The sequence below is a fragment of the Ptiloglossa arizonensis genome, chromosome 2, assembly GCF_051014685.1.
Source record: "Ptiloglossa arizonensis isolate GNS036 chromosome 2, iyPtiAriz1_principal, whole genome shotgun sequence".
NCBI classification, from domain to species: Eukaryota; Metazoa; Arthropoda; class Insecta; order Hymenoptera; family Colletidae; genus Ptiloglossa; species Ptiloglossa arizonensis.
Window position 1 is genome coordinate 19,479,279 of NC_135049.1, and position 20,194 is coordinate 19,499,472.

Here is a 20,194-nt window from a genome sequence, read left to right on the forward strand (position 1 = left end):
TGTTCCCGAAAATTATGTCCACCTCGCAAGCCATTACACCCGGGAACCATGATTCACAAGCGTTAGTCGTTTGTTAAAAGAAACGCAAACACGTTATTTTCACGGGGGCAAGGAGTCGCGAGCACAGTGTATTTGAACGTATTTTTAAAGAAAAGAGTAGAATCAAGTGGAGGAAGATTGGAGTCAAGAAGAAGAATATTGGAAGAGAGAAAGGAGAGATGGTAAGGGGGGGTGAGGTAGAGATGATTGTGTGATCGTTATCAATGTTTGCAAATTTAGGTCGATGGCTCTAAGGACAAATATACCAGAGACCAAAGATTGTAGTTTGATACAGTATTGTCCAGTTTGGTAGGAGGTATCGATAAATGTGTGAATGGAGCTAAAGTATCATGATAAGGAGTGAGAATTTGTATCGGTATTGGGTTTGGATCAGGATTGGTTATAATGAGATTTGCGCCAGAAGGATTATCGATAATAATACAAGCATAACTTTATTGCACTTGCAAAAATACAGTTTCGAAACATAGACCATTTATTGTTATATTACGATAGTATACAATTAGTCCGCCTTTCTACGGATTCCCTTTTTGGTACTCTTTAGACACCAGAGAGCTAATTGGTAACTACTAGTATATCGAGACTATAAAATTCGTGACAATTCTGCCCTCGTTTCGGATTACCTGTTGTTAGATTCGTTAAAAAAAAAAAAAAAAAAGAAACGCGGATCGTGAGTTTCGGTAAGTTATCTTTGTTGTAACTCGTAATCCCTAGTAACGCGTTTCCACGGTTAAACTACTGGTTGTGTTACTCGACGTAGTATAATATTAGAGAATTGCGTCCATTTCAGATAACACTAAGCTTACGATATAATTATTTCATTACACACACAAATGACGCGTGACTGAATATAGGCGTGTGATCAATTTATGTTTCTTTTTTTTTTCTTTTCTTCCTTGTGCTCTCTCGTATAAAAAGCTTATAAAACAATTATGCTAATTTCATCGAAAAGAAGACTGATGTTAACGCGTTTGTTCTGGGGCAAACACGGAACTTAATTGGTGAGAAAATACGTAAACAAAGGAACAGACGATACTCGAAAAGAGCAAACAAATATCGCTGAGAATAATTATTTCCACCTAAGAGGCGCGATCTTGTGTACTGTTGGGAGACAACGAAAACTACTCTGGCTGGAACGTGTGTCCGGATAGGTCGGTGCTCCCCCCACTCTCTGACGCGTACGATTAAGCCACGCCCAGATAGAGCGCCATCTGTTGGTCGATGTTGAATTTAGACTGTTTTCTAGCACGCGACTGCTTAGCCAGACACAAAGAAACATAATTAAAGCTCGGTAAGTTTTCTTCGGCTGCCAACAGTACATTGAACGCAAGAAAATGCAAACGTGTGACGTTGCATATCGGTAACTACACGCTCATTATTGTAAATTAAATAGAATTTATTCGAAATATATACGTCCATTATTTTCAGGGCAATGTGCACAGTCTACAAGGTGTTAAAAAGGGGCTTCAAGATTTTAGTATGCGGTAGTACTCCAGACCGTACAACAGCTTAATTATTACATAGTACGTCGATCGTGTAACAATACGGTTTTTACGTTTTACATATTTTTTTGTTTTTAACAGCTGCAAACGATATTACAAAGAAGCTTCCTTCCCTCGTGTTTTACACGGTTCGAGTTCGACTCGTTTGAGCATGGACCAAACCTAAACCAATTATTGTTCGGATGCAATCGAATTGAATTTTTTTAAGTGATATCTTAGCGTTGATTACAATCTAATAAAAATCCTCTACGCCGATATATTATTTCGTAGAATATATATTATACGTATAACCACTCGGTTGTCGATTAGTTTCTTGGTTCTATCATCTTCAATTGACGTTTGTTTCTCATGTGTTCCCTAATAACGAGAATTTAATCTCTCTGCACGGTCGCTGGAACTCTCGATAACCGCCATAAGTGACTAGAGTACAAAGCGCGCTTTTAACCTTAGCTTCAAACTACAAGAATCATCTGTTCGGACAATTCACGGATATTTAAAATAATTCTACGTTCAATTCCTTCGTGCCAACGTGTTCGTACCCTCAAAGACCTAAAGTATAGACTCAGAAGTATTCGATGGTTCGTTAAATAAATCAAAATTTATTTCCATTTACCGAAAGCGCGTAGCTGCATCTTCGAGCTTACGTATATTTGTATCACTTTGAGTATTTACTTACGCGGGAACGGTAACGTTACGTGCATTGTTAACTCGTTAGAAATAATAAACTCTTATTCCTCACCAGATGCACACGTAACAAGCAATCGAATACTTTTGAGCGACACTGTACATATTGTGATTACTTGTGTCCAGAGATTTCTATTTCACGTGTATTTAACGTACTTGAGTACGTGTAATTTTAAATACAAGAGTACCTGTGTATCGTTTCACGAATACTTAAATACACGCGTATCAACCTGTACTTGAATTCGTATAATTTTTCAAACATGTTACAGAAAATGTTCAAGTTACAGATACAAAAATAAATTCCAAAACTACCCCCATTAATACAATTTGTTCGATCGATCCTCCGCTTTGGTATAGAAACTTTAATTTATTTATATTTTCTCGCAATGAAAAACTGCATTTTGCAGCGAATGCAATTGGAGATAGAATTTCGAATTTTCCAAATCCACGTTCTCTTTTGAATTTTGGCGATTTGGTGTTCGAATATATTTCCGTACCCTGCCAATTAGTCGTATTCCTAAAATTATACGAATCGAAGTACGCGAATGTTAGTTAACATGCGTGAAATGATCCACGGGACAAACGAGTACTAAAAATTACACCGATACTTTTGGTACACGGGCAATAACAATTACACCGATACTTTTGGTACACGGGTACTAAAAATTACACCGATACCTTTGGTACACGGGTAATAATAATTACACCGATACTTTTGGTACACGGGTAATAACAATTGCACCGATACTTTTGGTACACGGGTAATAATAATTACACCGATACTTTTGGTACATGGGTAATAATAATTACACCGATACTTTTGGTACACGGGTAATAACAATTACACCGATACTTTTGGTACACGGGTAATAATAATTACACCGATACTTTTAATACACAGGCAAACGTGTACCAAAGATTACACACACACACACATACTTTTAATACACGTTCAAAACCATGATCTCTGCTTGTGTTTAGTAACAAGTCGTCGCGAATCGAACATTCCCCGTGTTGTTTAACGCGTGTGTGTATGTTTCTCGATCGCGACTTCGAAGAGTGCGTCACGGAGCTGTTTCCCCGCGATATCGTAGGAAATTGATCTGAAAGTCGTCCCCTCGAGTTTCGAAGTAGTTGTTCGATGTCGAGGAGATGCTTCAGAGGACCAGTCTCCTGATGCCGCACTCGCAGCAAAATTTCGCTGTTTCCGGGAACCTGGAGCCGCACTCGTGGCAAAACTTGGACATTTTACACTTGGACTGAAGCGTGTCGCCATTGCGACGATTGTGTCTCGGTAAGTCTTCCTCGAGGCGTCCCACGACATCGTTGGTGCTGCGTCCATGGTGCGAATATTTGCGATTTAAACTAGGAGGAAGAAATTGAACGGGGTTTTAGGCATGCAGGGGGTTGCACGGTGTCGGGGAACGTTATGGCGTATAAGCGTGATCGACGTCACATATCTAGAACTTGATACTGGATTTATTTTCTTTTCTCACTACGAGAAACTCGTTGGTAAAATAGTAATCATATTTGTCGCAAAGAGCGCTTGCGAAGTAAGTGAAAGGAGAGAATTCTTTTCGACGTTCGTATTAGTTGTAAACACGTACTAATATTATACTCCAATATTTGTACTCGGAAAATGTGCGATAAAGACGTAAAATGAAATACATGAATAAATTATCGAGATACGATAAAAATAGAACCGAAATGTACAGTGTGCAATGATTGAACTAATTTGAAGAAAGAACGAAGTAGAAATTGAAGTTACCTTTTCTGTTTATAGTCAATTTTGATTAAAAATAACTTAACAATCTGTACACTAAGCTTGTCTAAACATATCGAGGTGCTTGAACCCGAACGATCCGAGAATGTGACCACTATGTAATTTTATCGATCGTTTGTCATAAAATACTTTTTCTATCATTTCGGGCAAAGTGACACGCGATTGACCAAATTTTTTCGTCAAATGTATTCGATTGTTTCAATGATCGTAGTTCAATGCGTGTATTTTTAAACGACAGACGAAGGTTTGATAAAATTACACACGCTTTGATCCACCCTAGCAATCATGAACCTACGTGTTGACTTGTTAGTCGTAAAAGAACGTACCGGTACCCTCAAGGTGTCAGTAGCCAATAACGAGAGTGTACTGATACCCTCAAGGTGTCAGTAGCCAATAACGAAAAAGCATACCGGTACCCTCAAGGTGTCAGTAGCCAATAACGAAAAAGCATACCGGTACCCTCAAGGTGTCAGTAGCCAATAACGAGAGAGTGTACCGGTACCCTCAAGATATCAGTAGTCAATAATGAAAAAGCATATCGGTACTCTTAAGGTGTCAGTAGTCAGTAACGAAAAAGCATACGGATATCCTCAAGATGTCAGTAGCCAATAACGAGAGAGTGTACCGATACCTACAAGGTGTCAGTAGTCAATAACGAAAGAGCATACCGATACTCTCAAGGTGTCAGTAGCCAGTAACGAAAGAGCATACCGGTACTTTCAAGGTGTCAGTAGCCAGTAACGAAAAAGCATACGGGTACCCACAAGATGTCAGTAACCAATAACGAGAGAGTGTACCGATACCCTCAAGGTGTCAGTAGCTAATCACGAGAGAGCGTACCAGTACTCTCAAAGTGTCGATCAATCATGAGAGATCGTACTAGTACGCTTACGGTGGTCGAGAGATGGGTTAAGAGGAGACCATAATACAAGATAGTATATTAACCTGCTGTACGCGGAATCCCCGCTCAGTTTGCTGTGATCCTGCCTCTTGTAGCTTTCCGGTGAAGAGAGCTCCTCGTCGCTGATCTGTTCACCACGTTGTCTGCCGCGAATGGGGCTGGACAAGGAATCGTTCTTTAAGAGGGATTTCAAGGATGGGAAGGAGCCATTCTCGTCCTCGAACGAGGTCATCAGCTCGTCGAACACGGAGTTCGATCGCTTGATGTCCACGTCGGAGGACACTATGGAGCTGAGGCTGAGATTGCTGCTCGAAAGGTTAACGTAATTGTTGTTTCGATTGTTCAGACTGGTCGACGAGGACCTCTGACTCTCGTTCCTTTTACGCGATTCCTTCGACTCCTGAGAACTGTTCACGGGTTTTCTATCCGGGGTGGTCTTAGGAGCGGAGGCAGCTCGAACCGAACACGAACGATTCACGGTAGGTCGGACAACCTTAGGTGAGACCTTGTCGAGGATCTTACGTGCTCTATCCGTGCTGCCAACGAAACTCCTGCTACCCCGGCTCGTCGTGTCGTCCACATCTCCACCGCCCAGTGCTTTCGATTTATCGATGATCACTCGTCTACCTAGCTCTCTGGCTGGTGATCTTTTGTCCACGTCTGCCTTCGAGTCTTTCAACTCTTTGTTGTCCGCGAGAAATACCTCGCGAGACAATGAGTTCGTCTCGGTCGAGTCGCTCGAGAAATCGGAGGTGAGGTCATCGAATTCCGTAGGCGGTGCTATCAAGGACGTTCGTTTCTCAGGATTCGAGAAGGATGGTTGATGGGGATATTTAACAAAGGCGGAGGAGTGAGAGAGAGGGAACGATACTTCGCGGTTTTGCTCGAGCGGTGGACTATTCGTCGTCGATTGCTCGCTCGCGTCGGATAGGTCATTCATTTGTTGCTCCGCCAGCAGGAAGGGATCGTAATCCTTACCGCTGAAAGCAGGGAGAAGCCTTTAATGGTGACGAGTCTGAAGATTTTTCTTTTCAAGGTGATTTATCGTCCGATGTTTGGGGTAAGTGGTGACAGTTTGGTATCTAACACTGGTTTTAACAATCTTTCGCTATTATGGATGAAGTACCCCTGGTACTACATTTATTTATTTAAATGGAATGAATTTCCATTAGTGCATAGATATATGTAGCGGATATGAAAGATCGAAACGAAGAGAAAAATAGAAAGACAATGTTGTACACGTTACAAATGAGATATCTAGTTTATTTTATATTACAAGATGGAATTGTTTGTATTCGAAAAAATTCGTTCGAAGAAAATTAAGGTTTAATATTTTAGTATATTAGTAAATATAAAGAACGATCGTGACCTTTGTAAGGCGATCGATCTAGTATCAAGGCTGTGAATGTTTCGAAGAATTTCGAATTTGTTATCAACAGTGTTAAATACCAAATTGATTGTCTTGATGCGTACACAGATTGTATCATAAAGGACGAGCATGAATTCGGAGGAATATTCAAGATACGACAATAAAAAGAGAAATCCTCTCCGTTTGTCGATCCGGTGCAATTAACGGGGTGTGCATGCAGTCATGGAGCTTGCATTTATCGAGGTTCTACTGTAGTTTTTTTCCTTCTGAATATTTATACTTTGCGACAAACGTCATTATCGTTGTAAATTCCTCAATTAGCAAATACTCTTATGTCGTTTCATAAGAACGATACAAATCGACAATAAAGACGGTTGTAATTTAAAAACAATATTATTTGTCACTTTTACCGTTGAATTCGTCTCCGAAATTTTATGAGATATACGTGCAAAGCGTAGCGTATAATTTTCTATCACTGATTGAATTATTTCGATAAAAGCTAATTGAAAAAGCGCTTCGAACGTTTCAACACGTTAACCCGTTACGTCACCGTACCAGCTGCTACTAAAAGTATAATTCAAAACACAAACAAATAACTTTACAATCCTTTAACATAACGATTAATTCGAATTAAATAATTTAATTTTTACACACACGTGTGTACGACATTGTTGCAGGAATTCCTCGCGTTGGTCGCAAGCAAGAAAAAATATAACAAAACCGATAACCTAAGCTAACAGCACTCTCAGTGTGACCAATAAAACCATAACTGTGTTTAGAGTGTCATCTCCAGGCTTCCATGCAACGTAACGTAAATTCGTAACAATTTTGATCTCCACGATTTCTCTTCGTCGATGGGTTTTCAATTTCACCAAATTTTCTTAATAATTCTACAATCCATAATCGAGTAAATAAGACCATCACCCACATCAGGTGTATCAATGTATAAAACGTGCTGTAACAAATGGAACGAGGCTGGTGATAAAAGAAAATTTGCCAAACGTTTTTGTCTTTCCTTCATGCGCTGACGAGTTTCATTCACGAGTACATCGAACTCTCGGATGTAAGTGTCGATGCTCTAGAATATCGGTCGATGCGGTTGCAACGATAAATCCTGTGACGAGATAACGATATGTACACGAATAATCGGTTAAGCCTTTCAGCCTCGGGCAAACGGGCAAAGCATATTGTTCAATCAGTTCCCAAAGCAAATCTTTGTACAACGCAGCGGTTAAATTCGTGTGGTGATAGGCATGCGATGCAGAGTACATCGACGAACGTGCCAAGATTACATTTGCGGTTCGATGTTTTGACAAAATCCGGTTTCAAGCTTTCATCGGTGAACAGCTTCCGCGGGACGAGTTTCGACAACGTACGAACCGTTGGACCATTCAATTTATATATAGATTTATATTTAAGTTAGACACACGTGGATTGGTACGGTTAAAAATTTTGTCCGCGAGAAACCAGAAATCTGACTTGGCAATTCGTTCAACCGCCTGAAACTTACGTTCTACCGCTAAGTACAAGATTAAAATCCGGTCTTCTGCGCACGTAATTGCTCCATACGGGACGTAATGGCAGTGTCAAATTCCTACAATATCGTACGTGTGTTAGGTGAACTCTAAGTACGGTGCAGAAGTCGATGTTCTTCGATGTGTGATTAATTCAGACAAGATCGAATCCTGTGTGTTACGTTTTTATTCGAATTCGAAGCCTGTGATGCAAAATATACTTTTGCCGCAGTGAAAATCGAGTTTGGTTGGATAGAGGGGTTTTCTAGAACCGGTGGGCAAACTTTGGAAGTATAGTCGTCGCAAGGACGACTGAAAATTGTACGGTCACGGATCTGGAAATGTTTACGGTACGATTGGTTCCTAATCTTCTCTGCGTTACGTAGAATGTGTAATTTCAGATAAGGAGGAACTGACGGTGATTCTACATGTCGTAGAAATGGGAATAATTAAGGTAAACAGGTACGGTATTTCCCGCTTTCGAGTGACGGATTTATCAGTTTGCTAGAAACCGGGGTAGGTATTTAATATCTAGAACAGAGGTCGTCGAGCGAGTACGAACTAATACAAAATAAAAATGTTTATATTCTGCATCAGTCTTTCAACGAGGATGAGTCCAAACGCGACCTTTCTCGAATCATTTTTAATTATACTCGAAACGAAATATTTTTGAATTTTGAAAATACCTGTGTCCTCAAATATAGTCGTGTTTGTACTTATTCTTATCGGGGAAACTTCACCGATCCATTAATAATACTGCCATGAATATATAATAAAAAAAAAACAGTGGTGAAGATTCCTAAAATTTTATCGAGGTAAGAATCGGTACTTTTAACGAGGAGTTGCTGTAATCGTGTCGTAAAATTCTCGTTCGAAAACGAGAATCACCGCGATACGAATACACCCTATGAAATTATAAATTATTGTACGATCTGTCAGGCCGGCTCCTACCTGCACTTTATCAAGGTGTTACTGGGAACGGGTGGTAGGATACGAACTTTCGGATTTCTCTTAAGAAACCTGCTCGCCCCCTGATACGGTGGATCGAGATTAATCAATCGATTCTTCGTGGCTTTCGATGCCTTCTCCCAATAAGTTTGCGCGTTAATCGTCTCCGCTTCGCAATTACCCTTAACGATCACCGTGGTCTCTTTGATCTCGGGCAATATCCTGAATCTGATACTTTTGTTCCTTGTACCGAACTCCTCGATGGTCTCCACCTCAACTGACTTTACTTGTCGGACATCGTCAATCTCTATCTCGTCGACGGTTGATAAACTGTCGCTACTGTTGTTACTTTTAAACAATTTACTCTCCGTTTCTGGAGGTTTCGATCGACACGTCTTCAAGTTCGATTTCTTCAGTTTGACGCGAGACTCCGATAAAATTAACGAACGTAGATTTCGTACATCGATTCCATTCTTTCCAACCATAGGAGACTCGTTTGTCGCGTTTCTTATGGCGTTTCCCTTGACAGTATTGTCGCTATCGTAGTCCAAATCTCTGAACCCACGATTCTTGTAGATCTCTTGTACCTCTGTCAGTTTGATCGAGTCCACGAAAGAATTGTCATCCGGATCGACAACGACACTTTTGTCCAAATTTCTACCACACTGTTCAGTCTGCAACTCGTGTTCCCTGGAATCTTCAAAGTCCAATGTAGCTAACATTTCTGAAGATTCTTCCTTGATCGTCGAACACCTCGTACTTCTGTTCTCCAAAGGATTGTCTTCTCCAGGATTGTCACCTGGTGGTTCAAATTCGAAGGATTCCTCGATTCTGGTATCATTCTCTCTTTTGAACTCAAAATAATCACACCGACATTTGCATAGGCTCGTTTGACTGGCAGTGTCTTTTCTAAGCACCTCTTTAGCTATTTCTTCCTTTTGCTCGAATAGAAATGTCGAGACATCAGTTGAGACACTTTCGGTGAAGGTTCTCGCAACACCATCTTGTTGAAGGTCCTTGCAACACGTGTTGCTCGAACACTGTCGACTCTCGGTAACTTTCCTTTCAAAATCGATGTTCGTTGATTTCTGAGCTTGGTCATGAACAATGGAACAGTGGGTAACTTTAGGTTCAACGCGGTACAACATCTCTGCCCCTCTATCCGCGTCTATGGTCATCTTCCACTCGTTCATCGGTGTACCCGATTCTTCCCTCGAGGTATCGTACTCGACACAGTTTGTATCCAAAGGATCTAGCACACTGTCGAACGGTGTGCTCGATCTGTTCAAACGCAGTTCGTGTTGCGTGAGTAACGGTTCAGGTTCCATTGCTATTGATGGTGCAAAGTCATCGTCGTACTCGCTTATCGCGGCAGAAAATTCCAGCTCGTCTCTGAAAGGCTCTGCCGCACTCTTCTTAACAGAATCAGGTTCGTTCTCTTTAACGCTGTGCAAAAAAAGTTCCAACTCGTCCCTGAAAGACTCTGCTGCACTCTTTGCAACAGAATCAGGCTCGTTCTCTTTAACGCTGTGCAAAAAAAGTTCCAACTCGTCCCTGAAAGACTCTGCTGCACTCTTTGCAACAGAATCAGGCTCGTTCTCTTTAACACTGTGCAAAAAAAGTTCCAACTCGTCCCTGAAAGACTCTGCCGCACTCTTTGCAACAGAATCAGGCTCGTTCTCTTTAACACTGTGCAAAAAAAGTTCCAACTCGTCCCTGAAAGACTCTGCCGCACTCTTTGCAACAGAATCAGGCTCGTTCTCTTTAACGCTGTGCAAAAAAAGTTCCAGCTCGTCTCTGAAAGGCTCTGCCGCACTCTTTGCAACAGAATCAGGCTCGTTCTCTTTAACGCTGTGCAAAAAAAGTTCCAACTCGTCCCTGAAAGACTCTGCCGCACTCTTTGCAACAGAATCAGGTTCGTTCTCTTTAACGCTGTGCAATGAGAGTTCCAACTCGTCCCTGAAAGGCTCTACATTCTTTACATCGGAGTTAGGTTCGTCATTCTTGATGCTGTACAATGAAAACTCCAGCTCGTCTCTGATAGATTCTACCACACTCTTCGCATCGGAATCAATCTCGTTCTCTTTGACGCTGCAGGACGTCGGTTGTCTAGCTTCTGGTTCGTCGGACGTGTCCTCTTTCTTGATTGCCGAGTCTTTCAAACTCTCGTGGTACAGACACTCCACCGGAGAAACTGGAGCTTGCAATTTGGTATCGTCACTCGTGTCGGAATGTCCTGAGAGTTCAAGTTTCTCGCAACTCGGCGAGCTTTCGTCGTTTGTTCTCGTCAGGTCGTTCGACTCAACGGTATCATTCTTCTCCACAGGATACACCCGCGCAGATCCTTGTTCCGAATCCACCTGGGTTCGTTCCACGTTCTGTCGCGAGAATTGCGCGAGAGCCGATGACGTGAGTCGTTTCTTCTCCAGAATCTTGCTCCTAGATGATTTGAAATCCAGGTTCTCCAGACTCGTTTGTTCCTGGGACGGTAAATCGTCCAACAGTGGTTGATCTTCGGTCGCAGCACGAATCGTTCTAGATTGATCGTTCGCGTTCAATTTTACCAAGTAAGAGGCATTCAACGAGGAGAAATGCAACCGACTGACTCTCTCCAGGTCACCGAGACAAAACTCTACACGAGGGCTGTGCTTCACCGGTTGCCATTTCTTTTTACTAGCCATTTCGTCGTCGAGATCGTCGTACTTGAACGAGTAGGTTCGATTCAGCCTCGGTGTGTGAACCAGCGGCCAATTCGAGCTTGCGTTCTCCGAGATCGGCTCAGTGGTGTCTTCGTTGTTAGATCGTGCATCCTTCTTAAGAGTATCCGACACTTGGTTCAGCTCGATAGAGCTCTTCACTTGTTCCACGTTTACAGAGTACTCGATCGATCGATCCTTGGGTTCGAATAGACGAGCAGTCAGCATAGGATGTCGCGGATGTCCCACGTCCTCCGAATTGTTGCAAGTTTGGTCCTTCTCGTGGCTGATCCTCTTCCAAGTAGTGAGCTGATTCCCTTTGTGTACTCTACACGGTTTCACCATGATTTCGGTGACATCGTTGTTGATGGAGACGTCGTTCAGTTTCGGTTTACCCTGACTCCTCGCTGTGACGATGCTCAATCTCTGTGATCTAGTACAAAGCAACTGTTGTTGCTTAGGGTCCTGTTTGGATCGATAACTCGGGCTCTCGTGCGTCATCCATGGCTGTCTTTTGTGTCTCTGCGATTGGACGTTGTCGCATTCTTCGAGACATTCTTTCTTATGCTTTAGGGGCGGGACAGGAAGTTGGGAGATTCTTTTAACAGGGGGCGCCGGTCTGGTCTCGTCATCTGGCGGCCTGAGGATAAGGAAACAGGATCAAGGATGTATGCCTGACGTTAGGAAAAGGTCTTTCCGCGTTTAGAATGTATTCGCGGGAACCTAAACATGGTGGTGTACGAGTCGGAGCAATTATTGGGTTTTGTTTTCTTTTTCTTTTTTTTTTTTTTTTTTTTTGGAAACAACCTTGTCCCTTTTCGTTCTCCTCATGCACATTACCGGACGTGTATTTGGACTATGTTCTAGGTATTTCTCTAATGATAATTCTCCGTATTGGTCACGCCAACGTGTAATTAGAAACGAGAAAGGAAGTTTACCTGTTTGTACGATCGATTGGTCGTGATTTCATCGGACCGATTGGACTAGAGGTCTCTTTTGTTTGACCGGAACGTTTACTGTAATAAACAAATTATTAGTGAACTTCGAATAAACCTTGACAGCGATCGGTTGCGTTTGGAGTAGTTTGTCGGTTAGTTAGAATTCTCTTAACTCGGATTATGAATTATTTCCTTGGATGAAGTGAGAAATTATTAATCGTGCGTAGTTATCGATACGTAGTACCATTGTCCAGTAGCGCAACCAAAAATCTCAAACAATATAGTGACCAAGATTGTTCTCTTCCGAAGAGAAAGATTCTTTCTTCTTCGTTCGTAACAACCTTTTAATTCTTTCTCAGGCAAATATCTGTTAAGACATTCTTCTCTTTACCTTTAATCTTGAAATGCACATGTTTATTTATTTTTCATTCTCTGAACATTCATATATACCCCAACAACGCGTTTCTTACCTGCTGTTACACCTTTTACCACACAGTTTTCCATTTTTAATTCATTCCCCAGCCAATATCCACTTACCACGATTAGAATCATTTTTCTCCAATTTTATTCGCAAATCTCAACAAAGGACTGCTCGTTCAAGACGATTCGTTTAATTATTTCTCGGTGGAGCATCTGCGCGTTCTCTGGTTGCGCTACTGTCACTCTTATTGTTTAGAAACACCGACACAACAGAATCGATCGACTCAGAGACATCTCTGTTCTCGAGCATCGTGATAACTCACACGACTGGTTTCTGTTTCACGGGGCTCTCGTTGCCCTTGTTGCAATTTGGCGCTGACACGGTTTCCTTGGCCCTGGCGGTGGTCAGTGTCGTCTTGTTCCCTAGATTAAGCGTAACCGCAGAACCTGGTGAATATTTCTCACGGTTGGCCTGTCGGTTATTCTTCAAAGGGGCACGGTACTTCATCCGCGCCTCGAGACGTTCCTTGGCGATGTTCGTTGCAGGACTCAGCGTCACACGTCCAGCTCGATCCTTACACCAAGCCACGTGCCGATCGTACGCTTTGATGCCAAAATTTCGGTTGCAGGTGGGGCAGGTACCCTGTTCGTTTGCACGCGTCGGTGCACTCGAGGGAGCCATCGAGTTGCTGCATTGTTTCTGCATCGGGCTGTCCACCTAAGCAACATAGTATTCCTATTACGGTATATTGAATTTTTAACCAAAGGTGAGTAAAATTAATGGTGAACTCGTTAACGTGGAAAATTTATCTGAACGCAAATGATCGAGTTTGATTTTTCGAATTAATTATATGTGGCAACTATTTAAGCTTTACTCCTCTTACATAACATTTGATAAATAAATAAGAGTATCTGGAGTATTTGGATGAATGTAAAAAGGACTAATATCGAAGGATAGTTTTATTTGTAATTAAAGAATATTTAAAGATGGAACAATAATTGAATCGTTGAAAAGTGTACAAGTGTTCTCATTGTTTGTTAAAAATCATATTGAATTTAGCTCTTTTGCTTTAATTGTCCGACGTGTATCTCTTTGTCGGTAATACGCACACTTTGAATGTTTAAATTCAAAGTTTGCTCTCGTTACGTTTCATTTTGTTTTTCAAGTCCAGTTGCGTGGGACTTATTGCAAGTCTTGTCCCGTATATATTAAGTTTGTTGATATGTAAGTCGATCTAACGAGAAAAGGAAATTAAATACGACACGTTCTTATTGTTAGAAATGCGGATTAGTGGATACCTTGACTTGAGAAAGTTTAATTGCAATAAATACGAAAAGTGTTGAATCTTATCGATTCATTTTACGTTTTGGAGGTTTAAAAATCTAGCTGAGAGTTGAATGCATCCGATCAACCTGAATTTGGCAACGGATACAACAAAACCGTGATAAATAATATAATACTATCACGGTCCGTGTTACACGGAGAATTCATCTCACGCACGAATGCACTTACATCATTCGCGATGCATCTGGGTTAATCTGCGCTCTACCTGCAATTCTCACCACGCGTTACTCGGTGTTTATTTTATCTTGCAATTGAACTCTTTAGATCTTTTATTATCTCGATCGCGTACCGTTTCCCTAACTGATAAAATAATTATAGCTTTCGTTATTTGCTCTATCGATTTCACGAATTAATTTTACAGAATGTAATTCCTAAGTAATTACAAGAGTCCAAGAATAATGTCGACACTGTTTCAAACTCAGCTTGACGTTCGAATACATTTTCTTATATACACGGTGGATCGTAATAAAAAGTTATTTTTAGTTATTATCTCGAGAGATAGAAAAACACTTGTACATGACTGTTGCATTTTCGAAAAATTACTTTCGACTGGTGATCGATATAATTTTTCATAGTTCGCACAGTTAGGGAAATATGATAAACAATAATTTCTTCCCGAAACGAACACGAAAAGTTCAAAATGGCGCAAATGAAACACATACAGACCAGGAGATTGTTAGTAACAAATTATTTTTATTCAACACTGAAGAAGTTCGGGTCTACAGGACTTGAAAATATTTGTCAATTCTTTCATCGATATTACTGCTGTTCTTGATGCACGTCTTTCATTTGGGCCGTATTTCCATAACTATGCAAAACGTGGAAAAATAAATAAATGAATAGTAGGTATATACACTTACTATACAGAGATCGTAAGTTTTCAAATTCCTACAAACTGAACGACAGAGGATCAAAGAGATTAGGGCCTTGCTCCAACCACTCCCCACCATTTAGGTGTTAAACGATCGCGTTGCATAGGCGTAGAATCTCCGTATACGCGGAAAAAAATTCCTTGTGTATATTTATAAAATCAAGAGCATCTTTAGTACAGATTTGAATAAAAATATAACACTCTCCGAAGAAAAATGTTAGCAATTAAAATATTAATAAAGCCCCATTCCAAGAAATTGTGAATCCACATATTTACCGCAAATACGATGAAAAAGTGATTCAAAACAACCAGCTGAAACTATAAATAGACAAAAAGAGCTCATCGCATACGTAGGATAAACAAACGAGAAAATTTTCGTCAAAATTACATCATTAAATGTAAACAAATGTTCTGATTCCATCGATAGTTAATATTCCGAGTCTACGCCAATGCGTCGCCTCAGTCGTCGCTCGTTTTCGCTTCGTCTCGCTCGGTTTCGACGCCTCTGCTTGGCGACATTTGTCGCGTGATAAACTGCTAGATCCGATCGTCTCAATCGATAACAAAAATACATACAACTTAAAGTAGAATCAGTCCGATTCATTGCAACTTACGATCTCTGCACGTGACAACCTGAAGGACAGTGTTTCCCTCGCTCTTCCCAATATTTGAAATTTGCTCGTTCCGTCACCGATCGTACTCCACGTCGAACGAGATTTGTACAAAAAAAGGAAATCTCGAAAAAACCAAAGCAATGCGCAACTCAGGGGACTTACGACTTCGCAGCGAGCCGCGCGTATCGCGCGCAGAAACTCGTCGTGGTTCTGCTTCCAAGACGCGGACGATCTGCTGGCTTTCTCGTTTTGTCGTTTCTTCTCCTGTCTGGATCGAAATCCCTGGAGCTCCGTGCCCTGGATCCTCTGCTTGGCCGAGTCGAAGACCCTCCTCTTTCTGGCCGCGGTACGCTCGCAGATCCTGGAGTGCTTCTCCAGCGACTGCGGCATAAAAGTCCGCGCGCAGATCGCGCACGGCAGAAGGATGGGCGGCACATCTGTGTCCATTTACCGAGAATTAGTTCCTCTGTTGTTGTCGCGCTGTCCTCGTGCGCGGGAGGCGCGCGAAATCGCCGTAGATATGTACGTCTGTCGTGCAGAGTGAGTCGGAACAATTCCCGTGAATGTTTAAACATCGGTGCACATCGGTGAACCGATAATCAACGCGTCGAGAGATGATCCTTTTTCGGGGTGTTTGCACAGGGAACAGGAACGGGCTGGGGTGGAGTGGAGGGGGTGGGGGAGGAGCGTGTAATCCGATCTGACTCAACCTGCGCGATCCGTCATGCGCGTCGACAGATTTCACGACGAATTAGCGACAGTCGAGCACGGGACAGCCGACCGGTCGTGATTTTTTCACGGTACGATTGTCGGGGTGGACAACAGGACGGACATTACCGCGCAACGGTGGCTATTGGTAAATTGTATCGAACGCAGAGGGATATTGCGAGTTGTGTTCGATATTATTGTAGCTCTGTCGACGGATCGATACGCGAGTAATCTTTGTTGCGCAATGTTGATTCAGAATATGTAAGTACTGTTCACGTCCAAGTGAGCAAACTGGAAATGTTTTCTCGGTATTATGGTCTCAATATTATTGTGTCAATATTGTATCGTCGATATTACCATCTCAATAGCTTTCATATTACTATTTCAATAATATTGCTATTCCAATATTGTAGCTTCGACAATATTACTATTCCAATATTATAGCTTCAACAATATCACTATTCCAACATTGTAGCTTCAATAATATTACTATTCCGATATTATAACTTTGATAATATTACCATTCCGATATTATAGCTTCAATTATATTCGTTCTCAATATTATAGCCTCGGTAATACTGTTTCTCAACATTATACCCTCGATGGTATTTGCTTTCAATGTATCGTAGTCCTGGAAATATTTTTCCTCGATATTATAGTCTCGATATTATCGCCTCGATAATATTACAGTCGGATATCACCGTCTGGGTAACATTTTCCTTCCGTATACCATACTCCCACTATTATTGTCCCCATAATATTGATCTACCGTTACCCAGTCCCGAGCTCGGTTCCACCAACAAATATCACTTCACATCGAAGGTGTTAATCGAAGCCGGAAGGTCCTCGGAACTATTTCGCACGATCATCGAGTACACCGCGTAGTTGACAACGATGGAACGGAATCTTCGCTGCGGTGGCAAGGTCACAGAAACGAGTAAACGCGTCGTAGCTACCCGAGATCAACGCGATGAACATGGTAGCGGATCAGACTTCTAACGCTCGTTAATTAATCCTACGATCCCGATCGATCGCTTGTTCCGTGCTCGCGGATCGCGTACACCTGCGAGATCGTATTAAACACACGACGAGGAGGCCAACGAAGACGAGGTGCCGCCCCCGCGAGAGTGGCTCGCCTACACGAGGATCAAGCTTCCATTTTAGGAGCTACCAGTTACCGTTCGTGCATTGTATCTATTGCGCGCATAGATGAGATCCGCAACGCGTGCTCCAGTGTCGACGATTCCTTCCGTTCGCGGTTTCACGCGATTAGTTATGGCAACGTTACGGTACAACGTCTCTACGAAGTGTCACCTTCGCGAATTTAAGGCCAGCGATTGGTTGTTCGTCGACCACCACTCGAGAACGGGAATCTTTATCGATCCTCGCTTTGTTAATTCCAGGAAGAACCACTGGTCGTTGTTTCAACAGTGGAACTACCAAAGGGGTCGATTCGATCAGTTTCGAACTTCTTTTTAAAATTAACGACTGATTCGTCTACTATATTCCGTGAACAATTATCGAGGTTCACCGTTGATTGTTTTAGTGTTAGAGATTGTAGGACCAGAAGGACACCTGGAAGTCGTCATTAATAGTTCTTTGAAGAATATTTTTCGGGAATGAGTAATAGTTGGAATAATACGGACCAAGAAGTTATTGGTTTCTTTTAGAAAATTTTATTTTAAGAAAAGCTTGTAATTAGGTAGAACTGGGTACTTGACCTATGTAAGAAAGTGTGGTACAATTGTGACTTGGGTAAGGAAGAGTATTATTGGTATTTGTACAAGAACGTCTGCAAACACATTTCGAGTAATGTTACCTCGAGAACTAAGAAGAAAAATTATAAAACCAATAATAACAAAATCGAATCGAATCGATATAGATAACAATTCAAACAAACGCAAAGTTAACATATTATTTCAAGGACAAATATCACAGAATATCTCGTTAGAATACCTTCTAAGAACAATCTGACAATCTGTGACAAATATACAGGGTACTTCTTCAATTGTATACGAAAACTGTACAGGTATATTTTCACTAACACTTCTTTGCTTCTTTGAATGAGTTCTACTAACTTGTATTTCAAATTCTGAAACACCCTGTATACGATAAATCAAATTCTTAATCAACAGCTATTCCACTTCAATATTAACACTCGACCAACTATTAGTAAAAGCAGAACAACATTAAATATATTCTCTATAAACGAGAATCACGAAGTAAAAAAATATTCCCATAAGTAAAATTTGTAATTAACAGCTGGACAAATTCGGTGTTAGTACACGAGCAACTGTTAATAAGAACAAAACAACAACGTTAAACCGTAGACGAAAATTGCGTTCGTTGCATGAAATATTTCCATGAGTACAATTTTTAATTAACAACTAGACAAGTTTGATGTTAGTACTCGAGCAATCGTTAATAAAAGCATACCAACAATCAGATCACTGGTTAAGGAAGATTAGACGAATTTGAAGAGAGCGCGGGAAAATTCAAAAAGAGTTCAAGATTCTACGTAACGTCTCACCTGATTCGGAATATTGCTCGAGCTGTACTATATCCGATTGAACAGATTGCACTTTCGGTGGGCAGTGATCATACGGGGGTACTTGGTCCGTCCTTACAACGGTTCTCCGCGAAACACAGCACAACATCGAACAAACAGCATGGAGACACACCGACTGAGCCGTTCCATAACCACGAAGCTCCTCTTGTACGTAACGTCCACGCGGTCTCTTTCTCCTCTTATAAAAGAGACTTATTTTAGTTGTCACCGCGACAGCATCAAGAGGAGCAGCTCCTTCCTTCGCGTAGCGATGGGACCGAGTAATAACTCGAGCGGAAAACACTCGAGTAAATAGCTTCGACGTATTCCAATCGTTTGAATCTTTTTCACATAAGTATCTTACTTTAATGCGCGCATCTACAACCGTAACCTTCAAACGACTCTAACTTTCTCGAAATGTAATGTTACGTCGTTATAAATTTGCGTGGTTAAGTCCATCTGTAGGTTATGTTTGTTGAATTCAAAATAATCAGAAGTCCTTTCGAAAGCTTATCAAAGAGTAATGTGTATATCTAATTCAATTTACAAAAGATATTATCTTGAAAAATGAAATTTTTATAATAAGAAATTATAAACGACATTGTCTACAATGTTATTCAATTTTGTACAAATTGTTGAACTGACTTACTGCAAGGATTGAAAAATAAAATATGAAAAGTCTAATCCAATTTCTAATACGAACGTATGCTTTTCGACAAATGTGTTCAGATAAACAAAATAAAGTACGATTGTAATTTTAACAAATAATAAATACACTTAAAAATCCGTGATAACAGAAACGAAAACATCAGATCCGATTAAGAAATTGTCGGTAAACATTGAATACATTTTTCTCCCCTTTATATTTTAGTGATATGAGTATACTGGGAATAATGTAAATCTGTAATTGTAAGATTATTTTCTTAGTTTCATATTTATCGAACTTGAAGCCTCCCCGAACAAACGAAGAACCGTAGCGAAGTGACAAAGTATCGATTGTACTCGAGCTCGCGTAATTCCGTTTTATAAATTGTATTTCCGGTAAAGAGTTACCGGTGACCCATGCAATTTATATCACGATTAAATATAACGATTTAATAACCTAATAGTGTACGCGTGACGGATTTAATCAATACTCGAAAGAATACGGTAGGCGGTGAGAATTTGCAAATCGAATATGAACATACATATCCGTATAATTCTATATAAATGATTTTAGGTTAGAGAATAGCGATAGAAATATTCACACAATTATCCAATCGTACGAACAAATAAAAAATCTATCCCTAGCTAATA

General features: G+C 40.9%; 2 protein-coding genes across 6 annotated transcripts in view; one reads left to right on the forward strand and one right to left on the reverse strand.

Moving 5' to 3' along the window:
• The window catches only part of LOC143155097 (enoyl-CoA hydratase domain-containing protein 3, mitochondrial), a 38,096-nt gene that overhangs the window by 13,469 nt on the left and 4,433 nt on the right, over nucleotides 1-20,194 (forward strand). For 2 of the 5 annotated variants that reach the window (XM_076327424.1, XM_076327431.1), the window contains exon 1: nucleotides 16,392-16,611. The exons of 1 other annotated variant lie outside the window; for it this stretch is intronic. The gene's annotated coding sequence lies outside the window, so the exon portion shown is untranslated. Of the gene's footprint in view, nucleotides 1-13,346; nucleotides 13,580-16,391; nucleotides 16,612-20,194 lie in introns of those variants that run through there. 2 more of the 5 variants (XM_076327426.1, XM_076327430.1) reach the window with 2 other exon arrangements.
• LOC143154845 (uncharacterized) lies at nucleotides 466-19,183 on the reverse strand. The gene is made up of 8 exons (XM_076326856.1): nucleotides 18,881-19,183; nucleotides 15,805-16,079; nucleotides 13,136-13,530; nucleotides 12,393-12,470; nucleotides 8,762-12,094; nucleotides 7,807-7,890; nucleotides 4,972-5,907; nucleotides 466-3,608 (listed from the first exon to the last, which is right to left on the reverse strand). Exons 1-8 carry the CDS (start codon nucleotides 19,005-19,007, stop codon nucleotides 3,401-3,403), a joined length of 5,436 nt encoding a protein of 1,811 aa, XP_076182971.1. The 5' UTR covers nucleotides 19,008-19,183; the 3' UTR covers nucleotides 466-3,400.